Raw genomic sequence first — 16,632 nt, 5'->3', positions numbered from 1 at the left:
ACTAAAACCAACTACGCACTCGGAATCAGCGAGTTTTCCTAATTTAGGAATGTTTTCCATAACTGAAAAGGATGAAAACAAAGTTCTAAATTCCGGTTGCCAAAACGCTCCACACTTACCTACCGTGTGTGAAAGCAATGAAGTCAAAGCTACAGTAAAAAAAATCTTCGTTATTTTGAACAATTCTTTTAGGTGAATCGATAGTGCTGATGAAATCTGCTGTTAAAAAAATTTTAAGGACCGCCCTTCAATGACATTGCACCACAGTCCATTACTGACACCCTTAGTGCAATTGGCCGAAAATTAGTTTTTTTCTCGTGGCACTGTTTCTTAATTTTGACAGCACATACCAATCCTCTTCTTAAACCGCTGGCGACAATATAACTACTCGTACGCCAGCACTAGCAGCACTAGGATCTCACCATGCACGCCACGGCAGATCGTGTGCGATAATTCGTGCGAAAAATGGCCATCTTGATAATGCTATCTTACAAATCCCAACTTACAGTAATACACTACTTCCGACGGTAGGTGTCTTATGTGTCCGTAACACACTTGGTCTCAACTCGCAACATAAATTAGTAAAGCTTGAGGAACTACATGCAATTATGCTACCGAGTAGTTTAAACTGCCCACTCAATCAGAACTCGAGGTATCGAATTACGAAAGCCAGACGGCACTCAACGCCGGCATTACTGTGGAATCGAAGTGATTTGCAGCAACGTAAATTTTTGTTAAAGTAGTAAAAATGTCCTTAACGCCGCTACTTTTGTGGGCATTTGCGCTCCCGACCGGCTTTTGTGTGTCTTTTCCATGGGCGGATGAAACATGCGACGAACTGGGAACAATTTGTCGGTCTTTGCGGGATGGTTTTCATGAGAGTGAGAAGGAAATTTCACGTGGAAAATGTCCCGTAACGGATGAGCAGGTGAACCAGACAGCCCAACGAGCGGAAACATTCTGCCGGTATGGTCAGCTTTGCCTATAGAAACGACGGAATTCATTTACAGAAACATGACGCTAACCACGACGCATTTTCCGGGTGTAAGTTCAAAAAATCTGATCTGTTATAAAGTAATAGTATACTATCGTACTATCGTAGCATCTTTATGTTTAAAAAAATGATTGCATCTGCAATTTTGGTCATAAAGCGTGGCCAAACAAAATTTAAATCTATGCCGAACATAGACTGCATTTAGTGGAGTAGTAGTCTAGTTACTAGTAGAGCCATAGTAAAAGCTGCCCCGGAATTTTTTTATTTGCGTGCATTGCACTAGATATGCTTATGAACCGCTTTAGTTATCCAGCACCCCGAACCTGAATCCCGCGCGTGTTGATTTATGCCGCGCTAATTTAATGTGAATTTTATAATTCCTAATTGGTTAATTTGTAGTAGTATAGATATTTGCAGATAAAGCGTTGTTTACAGATTATAAATACTAAACGAATAACGAATCAAAAAATGTTCACAATCTGGCAGCGGTGGCATCGGCCAAGTCAGTGCTGGACAACTGACGAGGTTCATGGGCATATCTGATGCAATCAGCGCAAAATACATCAATTCCGAAAAATCTATACCAGGAATTGCACTGTAATATGCAGTTTCATATTATGTGTGGCACTAATTTAATTTTTGTGTGGTTACGCCCTATCGACCACTGCTGAAACAATTTTTGTAATCATGCTATGGCAGTATACTATCATTTTACAAAAGATAATATTTTTTTGAATTTACACATGAACTATGAGCCTTGAACCTAGCTTGGTAAGGATTAAATCTGCGCTTTTGCAGCCTGGCCCGAGAAAGTGGGCAGTGCTTAAACAGCCTGAACGGACGCTGCCCGGAGCATCGGCTGTCCAAGGATGAAAACGGCTGGTTTATGGCCGCATGGAATAGCTTCAGCGCGAGATTGTGCGACTCATCGGTGGGACCGCAGCGCTTCCTGCCTGCCACGGTGGAATGCTACATGCGGAACACTGAAAATATTCCGCTGAATTTAAACATTTCACCGTATCTACAGGCTAACAACGCTTCCACTGCTCAGCGAAATGCGTGCAGGTTGGTGTCTGCCTGCATCGCTGCAAAGTATGTACTATTGCATTTCCGCCCTTTATATTATTAATTTTTACTTTTTTCTGCAGTATGCTGTCGGACACTTTGACACATTTCAACGGCACCGCTCGTGCAGCAATTACAGCCAAGTGCGGTGAGGAAGGCATACGCGTTCTAATGGATGGAACTGCATTCCTGTACCAGGCGAATTGTCAGACCTGAACGCCATGAACGACTCTTGTTGGAGATGTTTGCATCGTATTTTATAAGTTATTCTGGAATATTTCATTCTAAATGCAGATTGTGCGGCTGGCGATGGCAAAGTCCAACGTCCGGCAAATTTATTGCAGTGTTTGCGAATAGGCGCGAGCGCATGTACAATACGGTAGTAGATAAAATTTCAGGTGTCAGATTTTATACTGATCGAGCAGACACCGTGCGTCTTACGATGCTATATATAGCTATTAAATTACTTATATAATTTAATAGCACGCGTTTGGAGCGGTTCATTAACGATCGATGTTAAGCGTAGACAGATACCGTAATTATCGAATTAGAGCCCGAGGGTTACAAATATTCCCAACGCCTCACGGGGTGGGCTCCAATTAAGAGCATGGGCTTGTATTTGGAGGGGGCTTCAATTTTTCAAACTAACTTTGTTGGTATTCGCTAATATGGGCTGTATACCATCTAATTAAGCCCATGGGCTTATATTTCGGGGGGAGCTTATGACTTTCAAAGCGCCAGCTCGGTCGGCATTTCTGCTAACAACAGCTACATTAAACTGTCCTCAGTGATCGCTTTTTAGGAATCAAATTAGGCGATCTGCGCACGTTTATGGCCGGCGTTCAACCTCCGCTGAATTTTTGTTTACAGAAATCAAATCCACCGGAAATACTGCTACAGCGAAGAATTAATATGCATCGCTACTTTTGTTGCGGCGCAAAATGCCACTGCTGCATAAACAACAAATGCCCGCGAGAAATATTGGCTTGTTTTCGACGAACGACAAACAGTAACGTTATTAACGTACGAGTACAATGCAGCACGATCGTCGGTCATTTCGTAAAGTTTATTGCGGAAAGTGCCGCCATGACTTAACAATATTATTGATGCATTTCGGATAAAGCACCGCTGCTTTTTGTTGCAGCAATTAGTTACCGTTTGTCGCTTCTAAAGAAAGATTAGTTTAGTATTTTCCATAAATCGTAAATTGCAGGCCAGACAAACCATGGCGAGCAAGGAAGCGCACTGTCTTGTCTTATCCCTTTTGGTCCTACTGATTTCTGTGCATTTATCCGGTATGTCTTGAATTATATATTATTAAAACGTTAAACGAGCAAAAATTGCAGGAGAAAACTATAAACTGTTGTTTTGTTTGCGTACAGTACAGGACAGCGCATTGATGACATGCATGTGCCCGCTGGCACTGTGTGCACAAAGGGCATGTATTCCCGCCAGTTTAGCCACCTCATCAGCCGGTACGTGTCCGGCGTTGCATATGAATCAGTATAATAATAAATTAATAATTACGTTTTCTATCGGAAAAGCGTGAAGTATGTGCTTATGCTTACAGGTGCGCAGATCTCTCCGGTCGGCGGCGGCGGTGGCGCATGTAACTGTAACTCCAACTGTGGAACCTGCCCCATTGTGGATCCGCTGCCTGGAAATATCTGCCAGACGGTGCTGTGCGCCGTCAACTGTCAACGTGGTACGTGTCAAATTTGTATTATCCACTTTAAAAACAGCCCATTAACGCTTGCATTACTTCAAATTCGACTTACGTCGAATTTTTCTGTACGTATATCTTTTTCTCTAATTTTTCTGTAATTTTTCTGTATGTTTTTCTGTACGTACTTCAATTTTTCTGTACGTACTCTGTATATCGTGAAGAGAGGTCCGTTAGTTCTGCATTCGTCTAGTACAAGCAAAATTTAAGAAAACACGGTTATTACTTAAAAAGGTTCCGTTTATTTAATTTACATATTCTAAATTTTACCGGAAGTAGTGCAAAAAAGTCATGTTCTGCGACGGAAAAAAGAAAACAATGGAAAGTTTTGAAAACTGTCTAATAAAACTCGCATTACGCTGCAAACACCGAGCGGTTAGAGTTGCAACAAGCATCGGAAGGCTTGGAACTTCTTTTATTTCAAATTTCCAACATAGAGGTTTCCGTGAAAAATAATATAAGTAATAATATGTCAGACAAGAAAATGATTTCCTGCACGGTACTTGCTCTAAATGAGATCGCGTTTGTGCGCTTAAAAGCTGTGTATCTGGAAACATCCTTAGGCTCCCACCACTTAGGTAAAATAGTGGGTATGATAAATTTTTAAAAGATAAAACTAAATTTTACTAACGGGTTTTTAGATTTCGTAAAACACCTTTAATAGTTCATGAAAGCACATCAAGAAATTAACGCTGTGAGCCTATGTGCACAGCGCACGGAATACTTGATGTGTGTTTTGATTTTGATATTTTTGCGTTGCAGCTAATCCGGTCAATCCAACTAGCACCGCGCAGTGCTGTATATGTTCCGGTGTCGCCGGCTAAATACCGGATGCGCATTCCCACGCTGAATTTGAAGGTTTTCGATAACTCTAGTCATACTTATCCCAAACGTTCGGATTCCGGAACAAAATCGACGTAACGTCCAGTGTGATTTTGTTAGGCAAAAAAAAAGGAAAAAGTAGACATTTTATTGCAGTACTCTGTATATGACACAGTCAAAACATATGTAATAGTTGTCGTCCGAAACGATGAGGAATAAAAGAAGAAGCCGCATTGGCAAGAAGCAGTAACATATTGCACCGGAAACGTTATAAGCGCGTATTTAACAAAAGCTCAGAATGACACATATGCACCGTATTCCACTGCGTTACATTTCCATTTGAAAATCTCAAATCTGCTCATGCTGCATTAGGGAAAATTTACGAGCCGCTCAACGCCGAATGCTGCTCCGTCGCCGGGCACGGCGACGCATATGCCGATCGTTAAACTGCGGTACCATCAAGGCCTTGAATTTCTGCGCAAAAAAGAAACAAACACACGTATTGCCTACAATAATAAAAAAATTTTTTTAAAAATTTAATAACTAAATAAATTAAATTGATATTAAAAAAATTCACAGACCATTATGCTGCATAAATAAATTGTATCTCGGTAGCTTTCTCTAATCCACCGGCGTTAGCATGCCATTTCGTACCTATTTGTGCCCAATTTCGTATTTCGTAATTCGTGCAAATTGTAGTTTGAACCTGGCAAATACAGTTAATTCTGGGTTCTTACATCGATACTGAAGGATTTCACGGCAATGTATCCCGGTATGCAGATCATGGACGCCAGTGCCATCATCCAACCTATCACCACAATTGCTCACGTTATAACGTTATGGTTGCGCTATTGTTTTCTAGCAAAAGATAATGACTGGGCACGAACTGACCCAGTCCTTCGGCCCACGCCGGGAACACGTAGTTAATATCCGAATATTCCATGGGCGACCACGTTACCAGGCTGAATATAAAGATGCCCTACATAAAACACTTACCCAGATAAGCACAATAAATTATTTACTCGACTTTAGGTGAGTAGCGCGGTACTTACGGCACAGACGACGGGAGTAACGTATTTCCAGCAGAATTTACACCATGGACTGATACGGAAACCGATCATCTGCTCGATGTCGTCGTAGAAACGATCCGCTCCTGTTGCAACAAAAAATTAACTAGAATAAAACACGACTAAAAATTAATCAAATTATTCTGATATTACAAAATAAGCACCCCTGTTAATAATTTGCGAACAAATGAAAAATTGTTACTACACAATTTAATTTTTAAAATGCTTCGCTAAATAGATTAAAAAATTATGACATGGGAATTCTTAATATGCTGTCATTTATAATATAGCTGCTGGAACGAAAATTATTTTTACCAATATTACCGTATGCGTATCCGATAGCCACGCATTCAAAAAAGCAGAACCACAGCAGTGTCGGCCCGGATGCGGCGTAGTTATCAAACAGCTGGAACACGAACATCCCGCCCTACACAACCGTCTCCGCTAAATTCAACCATTGGATAATTCACTTTCCGTACTTTCACCGCTTCCCCTACCTTTGTCACCATAATCAGCCCGATGAGGAAGTAGACAAAGCACACCAGCGCGATGAACGATTCACGGATACTCTTGCGGCGGAGCTGCGGGAAGATATCGCTGATGGCCGTAACAAAGCCTTCCACGCCGACAAACTGCCACAAAGCCAGCATTATTGCAGCGCATACTTGAATTGCTGGCGTGGAAGAATGTAGTTACTCTACCTCGGAGTCGATGCCCAGGGTGATGAGCATAAGGAAAAAGAGCACGGACCACACCGGCGCCCACGGCATCTGCGCGATGGCTTTTGGGTACACGATAAACGTCAAGCCCGGACCGTCCAGTGCCAAGTCCTTCACGTCCACGTTCTGCTCGTGCGCCATGAAACCCAACACGGAGAAGATGACGAAGCCGGCGAAGAAACTGGTTAACGAATTCACCGAGCACAAAATCAAGGAATCCCTGTAAACGAAAGTGTTTCTTAATATGCGTTGTGGTTAAAAAATGGTAGATACTTCGTTTTAACGCATATTGCACGAAAAAACACTTCTCTGTTAGAACCCTGTGCTGATGATTAGGCACACTGAATCAGTCCGAATGTATAAATTGTGTACGCTGTTTATTGATTTCGTTATTTGATTTTGAACAGCGGACCGATTGACCAATTTCCCTTTTGTAGTTATAGAGTGTACTCGTATACTAAGTCATATTCACTTGTTTAGCCAAACACATATTTTAGTAGATACTGTATATGCTGAATTATAATATTGTGCAATACTTTTGGGCCAGGGTCAAAAAGAGGGAGGAATTTTGTGAGGAGGAATTTCACTGTGGTCAAAAGAGGGAGGAATTTTTTAGAGGAGGAATCCTACTGTGGTCAAAAGAGGGAGGAATTTTTCGAAGTCGAACTGAAGTACTCGGGACCTCGAACCCGGGTCCCTGAGGTCATAATAAGATTTTCACTGTTATATACAGTTTGACGTGCTGAGTCGAACGGAAGTACCCGAGAACCTCGAACCCGGGTCCCCGAGGTCGGCAATGCAATTTTTACTGTATATATACAGTTTGACATGCTAAGTCGAACTGAAGTACTGGGAACTTCCGACCCATGTTCCTGACCATGCTAAACAAGATCAACATTACTACAGTGGAACCTCCCGGCCCTGAACACTCTCGGTACGGGGTTTCTTGTTCAAGGTTCAGAGGTGTTCAGGGTTCAGAAGTACTGCCCCTGAGGGGGGGGGGCATAAAATTCTATTGGGGGGGGGGATAATTTATATTATTTTATTGCGTATACCAATAAGTAAATGGATATATTACTTATACTGTCCTTAAGTACAATATATTTCAGTTTATCGACACTTGCTAATACAATAACATGAGATCCGTGAACACTTTCCGGATGCTTATGCTGTTTCGCACGCAAGTGAAGCCGCTCTCTGTTTACGGTTAGAGGTCCGTTTTACTATCCTCACACAAAAGAATGCTGAATTTGTCTGGCAGTTTATTATGATGCCGGGAACAACGGGATTTCAGATTTTTTTGCGAGCAGACTGTTGCGGAAACTGGTAAGGTGCTCGTCGCCTTCGTCATAGATGAATAGCCGGTTGAAGCAGTTGAGTTGTCACTTGCCTTATTGTTAGAGCTTTCAGATTACAAAATTAACGAAAATGCTGTGCAATTTGTATAAGGAGCATATTTAGCTATGAACGTCAGACCTTTTCTACCCAAAGGTGATCCCCGTTCGACTCGGCAACCGATCACTGCGGCCGTTTTCATTTCGGCTGCGTTCATTTCGGCCGCGTTCATTTCGGCCGCCACTCACTTCGGCCGCCACTCAGTTCGGCCGTAGCTCATTTCGGCCGACGATTTTTTTGGTCTAATTTGGGCAAGAAAACGTTACTTTCGGTGTGACTACGTTTCGATGGCATCATAACCTCTCGAATAACCTAAGAATGACTTAAGAATAGTGACATGCTATGCGGAAGTCGCACTACGACTATCGCACTAGATGACCAAACCTTACTCAATCGACAAAGTGGGAAAATAAGAAAGATAAATGTTTTCTTATGTCGAAGTTCTACTTACCAAACTATTACATATTTCTACGTTCTGGAAGTTGTAATTATCCAGATTTAAGAAAAGGGATGTGACTTCCGGTAGGTACACACTAATGCTTTCGCTACTAGAAGACACCAGAGATCTCAGATTCAGGATGTTGTTGTTAAATTGCAATTTCAAAGATGTTCCAGTCAAGACTAAATTGCACATCGAAATTCGAGAGAGATAACGCCGCAATTCACATGGGATCAATCTGGCGCTAGTGAGCCATAGAAGCTAGCACTTATCAACCAATTAGCGGCAACATAAGCAACCAAAATCTCGTACACTCGTAAGCCTGTACGACGCTGTCTTGCTATCCCAGCGTCAATAGCCTAAGAATAACCCAAGAAAACCCAAGAAACCTAAGAAATCTAAGAATCTAAAAAAACCTAAGAAAGCCTAAGGAAACCAAACAAAACCAAAAAAACCAAAAGGGGGAAAATCCAAGAAACCTGAGAAACCATACGAAAACCTAAGAAACATAAGATCATAACCTCAAAAACCTAAGAAGCGTATGGATAACTTATGAAAACCTAAGAAACCTGAGAAAACCGAAGCAACATAGTAAAAACTAGGAAACCTTAGGAACTTAAGATGGCCAAATGTCCTGCTGCCGAAATGAGCGGTGGCCGAAATGAGTGCGGGCCGAAGTGAACCTCGGCCGAAATGACGCTGGCCGAAGTGATCGGACGCGCGATTTTTTTTGTTCTGTTTTTTATCAACCAAAATTCTGTCCGTATAATAAGCTTCTAATACTTCACTCTATAAAATGGCCGTTTCAGAATATTTTTTTTCACATCTGTATCCTGTAAAAAATCGACTTTATAAGCAGAGCGCAAAAGGACGACAGGTAGTCGGTGTGTTGGTTGTGTGGTTACTGGGCTACTCTCCAAAGCTGGAGAGCACTTCGGGAAGAGGATAAATTTTATTCAAATTTAATAACAGCTCCGTAGACTACAACGCACAAGACTGGTCCTGCCCTTCCAAGTCTCTCCGCTCGCGCTAAGTTTGGTCAGTGCTTTGTGTTGGGCTTATGGCAAGTCGTTTGGTCACCTGCAACGGAAGTTGGTCTGTGTGGTGAGCTGTGGGCTATCTGCAATAGTTTGGTTATGCGAGATATACAGAGTTTGGTCGTGCAGTTATTTGGTTCGTACTGTAAAGTACAGTTTGGGACACTCCACAGTGAACTGGGATCTGGTGGTTTATTCCCGACAACACTGTGGGAACGAGTTTGATTCCTGATCAGAACGCCAGTGCGTCTGTCAACTTCAAATTTTTCACTTTAAAAGCTAATTTCTCAGCAACAACAAATGCGTTACCATTACTGTACTCATTTTAAAGTACAAAAATCATTTCTTTATATGTCATATGCTACTTTTTTGTCTAGAAGTGAAACGCGTCGACGGTATGCCCGTTTTCGCAGAAGGATTGAGTTGCTAGCCACTTCGCGTTAAGCGAAGACTAGTTTCGGATAAGACTGCGAAACTGCCGAAATCTATCACGAAAATCAAGAAAATTTGAAACAGCTTTAGAAACACAATTCGACAAACAAATTTAGAAATCAGTTTGACAAATGAAAATGAGTCTGCTGACTTCAGGAACTAAGGATTGCAAAACCTACTCGAAAGTACTTTAAAAATCGAATTTAAAATTTCAAATGACTCGGAGATAACATTAGGAAAAAAACGGTGACATTAGATAATTTCAGTACCTTCAGCGTCAATGTCAACAAACTCTGATGTCATATTCATGAACCCGGTTAAGGAATTTTCGAGCACTTCAGTTCGACTTCGCACGTCAAACGGTATATCTACAGTGAAAATCTCATCGGCGACCTCGGGGAACCGGGTGCGAGGTCCCCATGTATTTCAGTTCGACTCATCACGTGAAAGCTCCATATATACAGTGAAAATTTCATTGCCGACCTCGGGGACCCGGGTTCGAGGTCCTCGGGTACTTCAGTTCGACTCAGCACGTCAATCTGTATATAACAGTGAAAATCTTATTGGCGACCTCAGGGACCCGGGTTCGAGGTCACCGAGTACTTCTTCGAAAATTCCTCCCTCTTTTTGACCACAGTAAAATTCCTCCCTCTAAAAATTCCTCCCTCTTTTTGACCACAGTGAAATTCCTCCCTCACAAAATTCCTCCCTCTTTTTGACCCTGGCCATACTTTTGCGTAAACTGAACCAGTTGGCCGGTGACTTTGGCATACAATTTTTTTAAAAGAATTACTTAGTATTAAATGAAAATATATTTTTAGAAAGATTTTCCCATTAAATAAATAAAAATGGTTTAAAGAAACTTTTTTAGCAAACTGGATCCATCAAACAAAACCAATACTGAGAAATTAAAGATTTATCACTTTTCGGACACAGAAAGACGGCAAAACTATCGGTACTAGTACTTAATAATTGACAGTCTTCACACCAGATTTTTGTTGTTAGTGATTTAATTTGAAATTAAATAGGTTAGCTGAAAAAAAAGTTGTATTTACGGACTACATGAAGTGTAAGGAGGATTTCATATGGAAATGTTGTTCCCTGAATCAGTGGCGTTACGCGATACGATCAAGCCGCTGTATTGATCGCGGTGTAATAAAACCCACACAAACAGAGAATCACTGAAAAGGCGGTTACGCGTGTTGCGAACGCTGGGGCCTATATGACCAACCTGTAGCAATTATGATGGAAACGGTTATATGAGCCCATGGCGACGATGGTGGATGTGCAGATTGCATATGAAAAGAAGATTTGTGTGCCGGCATCCATCCATACTTTCCCGTCGGCTAAGCGTGAAAAATCGGGATAAATGTAATAAATGATACCATTGATGGCGCCCGGCAGGGTGACGCCGCGGATGAACAGGATGAAGAGCATGATGTAGGGGGCGGTGGCCGTGATGTAGACCACTTTGGAGCTGGACTGGGTGCCTTTCCAGATGATAAAGTAGCACAGGATCCATGAGAGCAGCAGACACAGTGCCAGCTCCCATACCACAGTGCCCACGTCGTCGATGCCGGTGGATAACTGCAGGACTCGGTTTCTAACACAAGACAACAATAAAATAACTTTTTTCTTAAAATAAATTTTTAAAATTTCAACAGGATATTTCGTACAATTTTATTTTAAAAATTACTTCCTTTTTTTACCTTAAAATCGAGTAATAAATTCCAAATACAGCAGTTTATTTTATTTATTCTTTCGCAGTTTAGCGCTTTCCAAAAAATTCTAACATTGTTTAACGATCACCAAAGTCTTTCGGTACTGAAAATGTTAATTTTATGCGAAGCAGCTTTAATTGAGTGTTGCATTTTTATTCGGGGTCAGGCGGTATTTTTATTTCCAGAAAGGGCTGTATTTCAGTCCATTTTTAAAATACGGGTAGTTAGTGGTCCCGTATCATTACGTACGGTGTAACAACTTACCGCCAAAATTCTGCCGCAGCATCGATCTTAGCCGCTCCGACCGTGGAATTATCCAGCCAAGCCGGTGTCGTCAGGGTGGCCAATGCCGGTGTCATGGTGGAATTAGTCCATTCGGTAACGTTATCCACGGTCTCGTTCCTCCCGGTAACGCAACTATAAAAATGAGTTTTTCTGCAGCTATCAGTGCTAGCTAGCTATGTGCTGACGACTTCAGTTTACTTTGGAGAATTCCACCAATTTCCGCACGTACTCCACGGTAGCACGGAGCCGAAGGAAAAAATGGTGGCGAATAGGTAAAAAAACACCCAGGCAAGAATAATGATGTAATATATATTTAGGAGGGTCACGATTACCACCGTCCCGTAACCGAAGCCTAAAGAAAATATGCGAAGCAAATGAAATATGCGATGAAAATGAAATATGCACAACACCTAAAATATAAAATAGTGTAAATAATAAACGCCTGCGAAGATTACTACTAGTACGGTACTCGTACTAAAGATATTACCTTCCACGTATAATATGTGTTTGGAGGTCATCGATTACCGCTGCTTCGGAAATGGATAAAATTACGCAGCGACAAATTACCGTAGTATGATTTACTATGTACTATGTAGTGCATATTATTCCAGTATTCCTCGCTCGTAATAACAGTATTTATATCTAGGTAGTAGAATTTCATGTTGTTGTTATTTGCATATTAGACTGACAAATAGATAACTAACAAGAGGGAGAAGATACGAAACGCTGTTCCGGCTATCTTAATGTACGTGCTACATATCTTGGATGTGACCGGATCGTGTATAACATGTCAGAAATTAAATACAATGCCGTTTACACGACCACTCCGCACCTTTAAACATGGGAATGAGTTTCCACACGGTGATAGTGCCTTCGCTCATAAACTGGCCCATCGCGACTTCCAGGAAGAACACAGGGATGCCGGCCAGGAAGGAGCAGAGAAAGAAGGGGATGAGGAAGGCTCCTGCACAACAATCCTTCTGATCAGGCTGTGATTTATGGCTGTCGGGAAACGCATGCGTAATTGGCTATTAGGCCCTGCTGTGATAGCATCCTTTGTCGTTACTGTTAGCCAGTCTTACGCTACTGACTGTATAGTCCGTATTGAATAAAATATACGGTATGCAAAAAAAGATTATTAAAATTTTTAGGTGGAACTAGAGGGTATCCGACTGGCAACGCCGTAGGTGAATACGTATATGGTAGCCGGAATTAACATGTCAGCAAAAACTCAATGCCTGAATTGAGCGAAAGCCCACCACAAAATTGTTACGAAGATATCCAGCGCACACCTGCCTTATGGGTGTTCAATACACTGCGGGATGCCGTGGTGACCCTACCCGGAAACGCTGTTGTTCCCCAGCGCGCAAGTTGAAGTATGTCAATTAGCGCCAACAAGGAGGATCACAGCAATAAATTCACGAAAAGCATGCCACATAACCGAAGAACCATTCCCACATCTCAATAAAAAGGTTTTATGTTTGTAAATAAAGCGCTATTTATAATGCATCCATCGCCTGTCAAAAAACAAATTAAAATAAAAACTAACAATATTTAAATAAATTTTTTTATCGCAAATAGGAGATAACCATCAAAGTTACCAAAATTATAAACACAGGCACACGGCTTCGCAATTAAAATTTAAACGCTGAAATTACAAAACCTTTTAGGGCTACTGTTTAAGTTTTTAGATGTCTTCTTGATAATCTGATATGGTAGGAATGACCACTCGGCGCACGCGTTCAGCAGTTACCGGCCAGGCTTAACGCGAAAACTATGCCGACTGCTGAGTAACTGGTACAATACGCAGCAGCGCACCCGCTTAAACGGAAAAAAACAACCAGTGATTTATAAACCATGTCACTTCTTACCTCCACCGTTTTTGTATGCCAGCGAAGGAAATCTCCACACATTTCCGAAACCTGCAGTGCAGACGGGACGTTTACTGAATGTAGGAATATTATTTCCTAACCGAAACAATCTTCATCTCTTGCTGTTGCTGTAGTAGCTGTACTAACCGTCACTGTTTTTTATTTTACAATTGTTTGTTTACGTGTGAATTATTCTTTGCTTCAATGAGGAGATGAACATCAATAAATTTGTTAATAATGAATTTTTATTCTGACGGCGAAATTGAGGCGGGAACGATATTATGAACTTACCGACGGCATAACCCAAGCAGGCCATCAGGAAATCCCATTTCCCCGGCCACGATTCCCGCTCGTAATCACCCGCCAGCTCTTTGGCCGTTTGCCGCTTGTCCTTATCGGTCAACGCCGGATCCAACACACCCAGCGTGGTGAACACTTCCTTGGGCCGAGTCTCCTCCTCTTCCGCATCGGTCAACGTACCTCCGTTATTGACCAACGCATGCTGACCGTTCAGCCGCTCTCTCTCCTTATCGCGATCTACCGGCCACTTAACCGGCAATACCACCGATTCCCGGTACATCTCCTCGCCCATCTCACCAGTAAAGGTCATCAACCGGACCCCGCTGTCCTCTTGCGTCATCCTTCCATACTGACCAGATGAATCGCGGCAAATTAATTTAATCCCTATATTATTAATAAATTTGGCCGATACTTTAATTATTATTAAATAAAACCAAAAATTTGAATAAGAAAGGCTTGATAAGCCGCCCGCGTTCTGAATAAACTCCCGGCGCGGTTGAATTTACCGCGTGATAGAGGAAACCAGAGAAAGCGATCGTCAAAGTGGGAAAAGTGATTATTCCGCGGTTAAATGAATCGGACAGCGCCGGGCAAGGATGATCAAACAAATTGGCCGATGATTATCTGTCGATATATATGTGGCCGCTGCGTGTATAAGTGTATACATGTAAATGTTGCTCCTATACGCTGCCATATGCCAGACTTTCCTTCCGCTGCTCCTCTCTGCTGTACGTACGCGTACAACTGCGGTGTCTGATGGCGAATCAGCTTGCAGCATACAGAGTGTAGTGCGTAATAAATGCGTCAACATCTGTGTGCCACCCTCCGCGCGAGGCGTTGTGGTTAAAGCGGCAGAGTGCATGAATGTACTCCTGCAGGTGACCGTTTTGATACCTGACTTCCGTTTACGCAGCACGCGGATTTTAGAAACCGTAGCATCACAAACGTTACGGCAGATGTTACTTGAAGGAAGTGACTCAGTACATGGTAATTAACTGGTGCACATGCACGAAAAATTTCGCTTTCACACACTCCTAATCACTTTTTTGCATTGTTTTATGGCACTCCGTAATGTGTGGCCTAACGATTTGTATACTTAAGCGTGAAAAGCGTTTTTGTGTGCAACATCCGATTGAGGAGTTTTGGGCAAACCAAAATTCCCCAAATTTAAACGCTCCAGGGTGTACTCAAAGTTTCATTTTCAGCCGATCTTTTTCAAATTTCGGTCTGGAAACAGTACTTCACTGTAACACAGTCACCTAATTAGTCTTTATCAATCGTTTCTACTATATGAACCAGGTTTCTACCGTTTTCCAGATTATAAAACAGTTTTAAACTATGTACTTCAAATTTATTTTGCAGTTTCAGAACGTGGTAGAAACCTAGTTTGGTGTAAAACAATTTTGACGCCAATGTGCGTTTTTTGTAAATAAATGAGATCGGTCCATAATAACACTTTCGGCACCTCTAAGTACAGCCTGCATATTGTACACTTAATTTTTCTGAGCTTTATTAAAGCCATTACAACCAACGGAATGTCGCGCCCAAAAACGGTTTTCATGCCAATGCGCATCATGTCACTGTGCAGAAATCGCTTGGCTACACATAGCCATAAGTCCATGTAAAAATTGTTCTAATTTGAGAGCGCGAAAATAAAAGTTTTCATGCATGCACGTTAATTTGCGTTAATTTGCTGCCATGTACCGGACCACTTCCCTTAACAAAACAAATAACAATATACAAGTACACAGGAGACCATCAACCGGTTTTTTCCACCATTTTCACAGTTGATCGTAAAAACATGTAGGAATCGCTGGTACGGTGGTACCGTTACCAGCGAGACGAGACTGTCGACAAGGGCGGACCAGGGGACCTGGCGAACTAATGCAAGAACATGATGCACATGTCTGACAGAACACAAAATATTACTGAATAATGGGTAATGGTAATTATTGTTTTGCATGGCTTATGGTTACTGCAGTACTGATTTATTAGTAGATCTAATTTCCATCCGTTGGAATGGAAATTAGTAGAGAATGACATGAAACACAGCATGTAACATTCGTAAGCCTATCCAACACTAACTTACAGGCAGATGAACAAAGCAACGTCAGCATAAAAATCAAAGTGTCCGCGCTACACCAACTGGATCACCGGTTGAAAGGCGAAAACTTTAAATAAGGGCATCCTCAATGCTGTCGTCAGGTGATGAGGCTGTGTCAGTGGTCAGGATCCGTTGATTTCGCTTCTCTTTGGCCTCCGTTGACTTGTTGGAACCGGTTGACCGGGTTGAGTCTGTCAACCGATAAGCACCACATTTCAGATGTTTAGAATTTGTAAATCGAAAAGCAGCTTAAACATGTGTTACAGTTACTGATAAACCACGGTATCTTATTAATTTTGATGATCTGTTCATCTGAAATTTTCCAGTATCTACGTAGAGGATAATAATTTTCACAGCTTTCAAAAATGTTTTAGTTTTTCTGCTTTTTGTACTCAGAGACTAATTATAAACCGTTCTAAAATCGGTTTGTGCGCACACGTTTGACACAAGCTGATGTATCAAAAGTCTCGTCACTTACGAATCCTTTTTCGACGCTCAACGTGTTGGTAAGTACTACTGAAAAAGCCAAAAAGAATAAAAATAAAAATTGCAGTAAAAATAAAAATAATTATTGCAGTAAACAACTTCCCGTAGCACAAAACGTTTCGTACTGGCCAGCAGAAACACTACTGAGTATCTCAATAATTTACCACTGGTC

The 16,632-nt window shown here is 41.7% G+C and overlaps 2 protein-coding genes across 2 annotated transcripts; one reads left to right on the top strand and one right to left on the bottom strand.

The window, feature by feature from the left end:
* The first annotated feature begins 725 nt into the window (after positions 1–725).
* LOC129594962 (uncharacterized) lies at positions 726–4,891 on the top strand. The gene is made up of 9 exons (XM_055491829.1): positions 726–1,044; positions 1,793–2,059; positions 2,143–2,264; positions 2,354–2,438; positions 2,930–3,082; positions 3,273–3,354; positions 3,442–3,534; positions 3,630–3,764; positions 4,545–4,891. The coding sequence occupies exons 4-9, from the start codon at positions 2,427–2,429 to the stop codon at positions 4,604–4,606; spliced, it is 537 nt and encodes a 178-aa protein (XP_055347804.1). The 5' UTR covers positions 726–1,044; positions 1,793–2,059; positions 2,143–2,264; positions 2,354–2,426; the 3' UTR covers positions 4,607–4,891.
* On the bottom strand, positions 4,752–14,446 carry LOC129594961 (sodium- and chloride-dependent taurine transporter-like). Its single transcript, XM_055491828.1, has 13 exons — positions 13,862–14,446; positions 13,571–13,621; positions 12,532–12,663; positions 11,898–12,051; positions 11,679–11,831; positions 10,925–11,296; positions 6,373–6,610; positions 6,169–6,303; positions 5,996–6,098; positions 5,657–5,757; positions 5,496–5,583; positions 5,342–5,412; positions 4,752–5,078 (listed from the first exon to the last, which is right to left on the bottom strand). Exons 1-13 carry the CDS (start codon positions 14,208–14,210, stop codon positions 4,995–4,997), a joined length of 2,031 nt encoding a protein of 676 aa, XP_055347803.1. The 5' UTR covers positions 14,211–14,446; the 3' UTR covers positions 4,752–4,994.
* Between the last annotated feature and the right edge of the window lie 2,186 nt (positions 14,447–16,632).

This window comes from Paramacrobiotus metropolitanus, unplaced genomic scaffold (assembly GCF_019649055.1).
Source record: "Paramacrobiotus metropolitanus isolate TYO unplaced genomic scaffold, Prichtersi_v1.0 Parri_scaffold0000073, whole genome shotgun sequence".
In the NCBI taxonomy this organism is placed as follows: domain Eukaryota; kingdom Metazoa; phylum Tardigrada; class Eutardigrada; order Parachela; family Macrobiotidae; genus Paramacrobiotus; species Paramacrobiotus metropolitanus.
Note: the sequence above shows the minus strand (reverse complement) of the source record. Positions and strands in the feature narration are given on the sequence as shown.